Source organism: Ctenocephalides felis, unplaced genomic scaffold (genome assembly GCF_003426905.1).
Source record: "Ctenocephalides felis isolate EL2017-DRISC unplaced genomic scaffold, ASM342690v1 CF-g0.4_SCAFFOLD_00210, whole genome shotgun sequence".
Classification (NCBI taxonomy): Eukaryota; Metazoa; Arthropoda; class Insecta; order Siphonaptera; family Pulicidae; genus Ctenocephalides; species Ctenocephalides felis.
Window position 1 is genome coordinate 12581 of NW_020536364.1, and position 7358 is coordinate 19938.

A 7358-nucleotide genomic window follows, 5' to 3' on the forward strand; every position below is an offset into this window, starting at 1 on the left:
TCGCCATACTTCCCCATTCAAAGTGATGGCTGTTGAAATCTCCAACGATCAATGTTTTTAAATGGATCCCTTCTATAGTTTTCCTCACATCAGTAAAATCTATTTCTTCTCTATTTGAGCAATAAATGGAAACTAAGCAAAAGGTTATATTTGTTTTAATTGTTACCGCACATATTTGTATATTCTTATTGTTGTTTATTGTTTCATATTCATCACAATCTATATTGTTTTTGACGATGATGGCTGCTCCGCCGTATCCATCTTCTCTATCTTTCCGAAAAATCTTATACCCCTTGATTTTGTATACTGCATTAGGATTGAACCATGTTTTGGAAAGGCCGCTATCGAAATCTGATTATTGTATAAGAAATGTTCTATACTTTCTTTATTTGCTTTCAATGATCTGCAGTTTAATTGTAGTATTTTTAAATTCATTTTGGCTTATTTATATATGTATATTGTTTCTATTATTTTATTGAACTTCCTGTAGTTCTCTTATCTTTTTCCAATTTACTTATCACAATACTCAGTAATCTATTTATGGAAGAATCGTCAGATTTATTTATTATTTTAATTTGTGTAACTAACTGCTTAAGAATTTCGAGTGGATCTTTTTCTTCTTTTCTTGATTCATTTCCTTCTTGATCCGTATCATCTTCCGACGTTTTAATCGGCCTTTTTCTATTAATTATTTCTCTATTACTTACCCTTTTAATATCCGTCTCTTTATTTATATTATTATACTTAGGTACTTTAGTCGTACCTTGACCTCCTACCCTTGTTACATTTTTGACATGTGACCTTTTTGGTTTTCTAATCCATACTATGTCTTCTTCTTCTGTATCCTTTTCTTCTTCTATTAATTTTGATAATTCATTATATTTATTTTTATCACAGTAACTTTTTTCTAGTCCGTATTCATCCCTCCTTTTTTCTTTTATCGTCGGAAAATCTTTTTCCTTATCTATAGTGTAAGGGTTAAATTTAACAGCTCTTGAATATTTGTCATTTCGCAAAATATTCCTCGCCTCATGAAAAGCTATATTATGAGTCCCCATCAATTCATAAATACTTTTATGCCTTTTGAATTCCGGGCATTCAGTACTATTTGCAACGTGTTTCCCGGAGCATAAACAGCATTTCAAGTTTAAAATTTCAGTACAGGCTTCTATTCCATGTTGTTCTGAACATTTCGGACATCTTTTTTTACTTTTACATTGTTCTTTTATATGACCAAAGAACCAACAATTATGACACTGCACTACTTTTTTAATGTATGGACTAACCCTACATTTTACTGAATATATTGAAATTTTCTCCGGCAATTTGGAGCCCCTGAATGTTAATTTCACACATTGCGATTTATAATTGATGTTATTACCTCTTTTTGACTTTAAACATTTTACTTCCACTACTGGATAATCAGATTCTATAACTTCCATTATTTCGTCTTCCGATAAATTAATATCAACGTCAAATATTATCCCCTGTCTTACTACTAGATATTTAGGAATGTAGGTTCTGAGATTATTCATCTTGAAAAATTCATCTTCCAGTAAACTATTGGCTGTTTCTGCATTTTTAATTACTAGTTTTATTTTGTTTTTTTCCAATTTGTGCAATTTCTGATAATTCTGTCTTCAATTTTGGAACTGATTTATATAACATCCTTCCAATTGCCATGTGATGTAACCTTCCAATATTTTTATTTATTGATTCCACATAAATATGATATGGTCCTTTATCGTATTCTTCAAATCGTATTTTATTGTTTCGAGCATAGCTACTTGACTTTACTTCATTCATCTCAACCATTTCTTCACTAACCATGTTATTGTTAATAGAATTTGATTCATTCTGATTAACATTTTCTTCATTATTCGCATTAGGTACACTATCAGCTTCTTCCCTTACTTTATCATTGCTACTGCGTTGAATGCCCTTTACGTTTTTATTTATTGTATCATTACTTTTCTGAACTTCAACTTTTGAATTGACTCCACTTTCTAATCTTTTGACTTTGTTGTTTTTTGCACTAGTCACCTTTTTAATGAATTTCATTGTCCTGTTAATTTTATTTTCTTTATTACTATTTACATAATTAGAATTCTTTAGCTTTGTTTCTTTTTTATTAACTTTTGTGGGATTAGTTTTATTAATTCCAATCTTGTTTTTATTAGATTGATTATTTAAGTTGTGAATACTTTCACAACTACTTAAATCTATTTCTTGATCATCTATACTATAATCCATACTACTTTCATTGTTAAAATCTTCAAGGTCATTTAGCACGTGCATTGCACCTGCAATGGTTGCGCCTAAATCTGAATGCTGTGTAATGCCTTTATCAGGCGGCCGACTGCCCTCGTGCCCGAACGGGCCCGACTCCATTGTTTGTTTATCAGCTCACTATCAAAACACAACAGGTACAAGGTTTACTTTCACTAAACTTCAAAAAATATATATTTATTTCGAACGATGTGTACGCTACGAATGCTTACGCAAGACTGCCTCCATGAAAATAAGAAGATCAACTAGAATACCTGCACAGGCATCAGTTTTCTTTTTTTTCATGAAGGAGCCGATTATACTCAACTTTGTTTGAATCCGCAGTTCCTCCTCACAAGTACTTTCTGTAAGGGCACCTTACACAAATTTCCCAACACAGCGTGTAGGCAAAGATACTCGCGGTGGAAAAACATCCTTCACCAACTTTCCTTCGGAGTACTTTTATTTAGCCAGTGTGCCAACGGATGGCTGGCCCTAACCTTGTGCGAAACTAGTTTTTGTAGTGCTTCTTGTTGTATTTAAAAATACAATAAGTGCACATATGTGCTTGCATTGCTTTCCAACTTGAGCACAGCATGTGTAGAAATCTTCAACTACAGTACGATTTTCATCAAGCTACAAGAAATAAATAATCTGCTAAATCCATTTAATATTTTTCTAATTTATTTATATCCTTTCACCTGCAATTTCACTTTATACGGCGACGGTGTCGAGACAAACATTTGAGGTATAACGTAACATGTAATTACATTTTCTACACCCCGCTTCTCCTAAACTTTTTTCAAATGGTCCGCGGATATCGTATTGGCACCGAAGGTGATATTTGTTTTCACAGGTTCGAAGCCAGTTTTTAAAATTATTTTATATAAAATTTTAATAATTAAAAACAAAATTAAAATTTTGAATTTCATTATTCTTACCTTTGTTATTGTAAATAAATAGAAGATCAATTAGCTTAATATAATCTAAATGAGTAGCATATTTTATATTTCCTGCAATATGAATTTATATTTTAAAATTTGTACATAATGATATAATATCATAGCCTGTAGTATTTTCAATATAATTTTTTTAGCTGTAAAATACTTCGTTTCTTCCCTCCATTCCAGTCTCCAGACTGTGCGATTTACAACGTTTATGCGATTGATGATATCAAGCTGTGTCACTTTAGTAAAATTAATTCAAATAGCCGCTGCAAATGATTTTTAATAAACTTGAATATACACCAGAAATTGTCGTTAAATTATACCTCAACATATAGCACATGATATTAAATAATAAACTCTTAACACATACATGCACTATTACATTATTAAACATTAAATATGTGTGTGTGTGCGAATGAATAAAGCTATAATATTTGATCATACATACTGACAACAATATCACATAACATTAACGCCGAGAAGTCTAACTTGTTTTTCTGTCCTCTGGCTGAATATCGCATTGCTAGACTTCTTGAAAAAACTTTTTTGATTACAGCTGTTACAGTTGCATTTAAAGTAGTTTGGCCAACCATAGACAAAAGAACTACCTATTATGAACAAGTTATATATATATATATATATATATATATATATATATATATATATATATATATATATACAGTGGCGGCGCTAGACCATTCGTGGGCGTCGGCGAAATTCGTTTGCGAGGCCCCTCTTTTTTGCCAGTTGCAAGTTGACTAGTGGTACATGGCATCATGCCTAAAGGCAAATTGCTGAAACTTTTCGTGCCGCAATTTAAATTTTTGAAAAGCTTTTAAAAAATTTGAAAAGTTAAGTTTTTAATTTGAAATATTTTGTTGAAAATTTCGAACTTTTTTTCAAAGCAATCACGTTGCGTTAACTCACTATTAATTAAAATCTTTATAAAATATCTGATAATTTGATGTGCATATGCCAAATGGCTTTTGTTGTGCTTTTTACTGGATTCCCAAACCGCTAGACCTGCCTTCCTAAAAATGTAATCAGTTTGGCATTTTTTGTCCCGTATATTCGAAACGGCTTATCCTGCCTTTGCCAAAAACTAATCAGCACGTCTTCTCACCTTCAATACATGACAAATGTTTTCTGAATTTTTCAAATTGGTTGATCCATGTTCGCGAAATCGTCGACGAAAATTTGCCAAAATGTTCAGAAATCTTTGAAGATATATAAAATTTTATGTTTTAGATTTTTTTGCGATTACTATAACTGTATATGAGATTTATTTTTAATCAGATAAATACACCAATTGAAATAGACAAAAATTACACAAGTTAAAATAAACAAACTCTTCGGCAAAAATGGTTAGTTCTCCAGCTATTAAAAAAGCACTAAAATTAAATATTTATCGCAAAAAAGTTTCCTTTGCCCAACCATTTGATTCGTAAATTTTATGTTTTCTCGATCATTATGAATAAAAAATGGTTGGAAATCACCGACTTAATAACTAATTAGACAAAATTTTGCAATCTGCAAGTGATTAATTAGATTTAAAAAATCTATGTTCATACTAATTTGAGTGCACAAATCCGTATATCACATAGTAGGTACACATGGTCTAAAAGCTCGTCCCATTATTGTAAAAGTTAATGATTTTTTATAATTAATCATTTATCGTGCATTACTTTTACAATCATTTCTATTCACTTATAGGCTAAGGCAATATTAAAATATAATAAATTCATGATTATGAATATGAAAAATGTAATCTCTACATTATTAATGCCGAAAAGCAGCTGCCAGAAATTAAATTAATATAAGATGCAAATAATATAACATGCGTCTGAAAGTCTGCGCATGCGTCTGACGTGCGCGTGGTTTGCTTTTGATTGCAATAATTTTATTTGCGCACTTTGCGAACAGATTCGCCGTACGAATTCGTGCAAAAGAGACAAGCCATAAGTGATTGCGCTCAAAAATATTCAATTTGCAGTCGTTTTGCCTTACTATACTAAGTCACAATACAAAAAAAAAATATTTAGAAGTTTCATTGTGTCAAAAATTCATATGTTTGTCATTGGGTACGGAATATTTACTCAATGGAGCGCTTTCGGTCTGAACTTTTTTTACTGTTTTCCATTTCGTTTGGAATTTTGGAACTAGGTTCATCTTACTCTTCAGAAGTGAAAACAATTTAGACTCCTTTACCACTTCTCTGGTGGATGACATTTCTTTTCATTGGTGTAATTTTACTTTTTTCAAAATAACGTTGGGTATCGATAAAAGAACTAATTATAAGAGAAAAATGTTTATAATGTTTTTCAAAAAAGCAAATACTTTTCAAGCTACTGGCTACTGAAAGTTTGTTTCTTTTTTGCGTTTTTCATCATTTTTTGCTAATATCTTCAAAAATATACATTTTAACGAAAATCATGTAATGAACAAAATTATATCAATTAAAATCTTAATAAATTGCTATTTTATAGTGTTTTAGGAACATTATTAGGCTAGATATGAAAATGGGTTTTTATAGTGCTCAAAATAAGCTTTAAAATGAGTACTTCTACGTGTAAAATGAATAAACTATCATGCAAATAAAAGACGCATATAATGTTTTTTTCATATAAATCAAATAGTTTTTCAGTGCCATTTCCACCAAATTTAAAAATAATCGTATTCCATCTAGAATTAACTTGGTTTAAGGGATCTTGATGGATTCTAGAAAATACCACAACTTTAGTACAAACGATTTTCAAAAAACTCATGATTTTATGAAAAAAAAAAAAACATTAAAAAAACATCCAATTTCTCATTATAATATCTCTGAAAGAATACGTATAAAAGTATATATATATGAAAATTCGAGGTATTTTTCTGACTAATTATTGTTGTTTATTATTTTTCTATTACACAAATATTGATAGAGGTATTAATTAAGGAGTGCGCGGCTGTCCAACCAGAGGTCTTTAGAGCCCTTTAACCCTTCGCCGTTTCACAATAAGAGAAGTTACGGTAAAATTTATGATACAGAAAGTTGTAGCTCATTTAATCATCTTTAAAATAGTGTATTACAAGTTCTGATAAAATCAGAATTAAAAGAGTAATAATCCAATTAATGCGGTGGATGGTGACGGAGTACAAACTGTTTTCTTTACTGAACTTAAGATAAAGATTAGCCTATTTCCAAAATATCAAGTAAATTGGAGCACAGTAAAAAAAATTCACAGAGCAATAAGTTTGTTGATCGTAAGTTGAATAGAGCAGATGTAAACAGGATTTGACAAATTAATTCACTTCAAATATAAACTTAAGCAATAATGTATATTGATTTATTGGAAAAAAAATGTAATTTAGATATTAAAATTACTAAAAGCCAGTTAAAATATGGTACGAAATTATAAAAATTATAGGCAACATTATTGAAGCAATTATTTTGGGTAGAAAAATAAAAGGTGATATTGCACCTTTGCCGCGAATGCTATATATTAATTCTTTCTGAATTTGTTGCACTTTTTAAAAGATTTCAATTTTCAACACGAGTATCTTATGCTATGACCATAAATCAAAAAGGCAGACGATCATTTTTAGTGTGATAAATTTGGAAAATCAATGTTTTAGTCGTGAATAAACAAAAAATTATTCATTTATATATCCACATCTACAGGTATGACTAAAAATACTATATAACCCTTAAATGCAATAAAATAAATTGAGCTATTGGAAATAAATTTGTTCTATAAATCGCAGTGTATAATTTTTAATATACAATTTTATTGAACATTTTTTGTTAAATGAATAATTAAAGTGTTAACCGTGGGAATTTAGAACAATCATTTTATTTGAAACAGTTCTACATTCAACGTCACTCATATATTGGTGTAAATAGTAATTAAAAAACAGTAATTATTATTTTTAACTAAGCAGTAAATATTAGTATAAAATATTGAAACATTGTAGACGTGGGTACAGAACAACGTCTGTCGGGTCAGCTAGTATATATATATACAGTCGGTCAAGTAAGAGCGTGGCCGTGTTAATTTATAAAAATAATTATTTTATGAAATTTTAATATTTATATATGCATTGTATACATTTTAAGCAATGATGCAATTTGGTCAATATGTGTCCAGTCACCACCGGAGT

At 29.9% G+C, this 7358-nt stretch overlaps 1 protein-coding gene across 1 annotated transcript; it reads right to left on the reverse strand.

Annotated features, from left to right (window-relative positions):
* Window positions 1-467: 467 nt before the first annotated feature.
* On the reverse strand, window positions 468-1535 carry LOC113385308. Its single transcript, XM_026623185.1, has one exon. The coding sequence runs from the start codon at window positions 1533-1535 to the stop codon at window positions 468-470; it is 1068 nt and encodes a 355-aa protein (XP_026478970.1).
* Between the last annotated feature and the right edge of the window lie 5823 nt (window positions 1536-7358).

Excerpts from the sequence above, each read along its gene's own strand:
- LOC113385308 (XM_026623185.1), bottom strand. The coding sequence starts at position 1,535 with ATGAATAATCTCAGAACCTACATTCCTAAATATCTAGTAGTAAGACAG.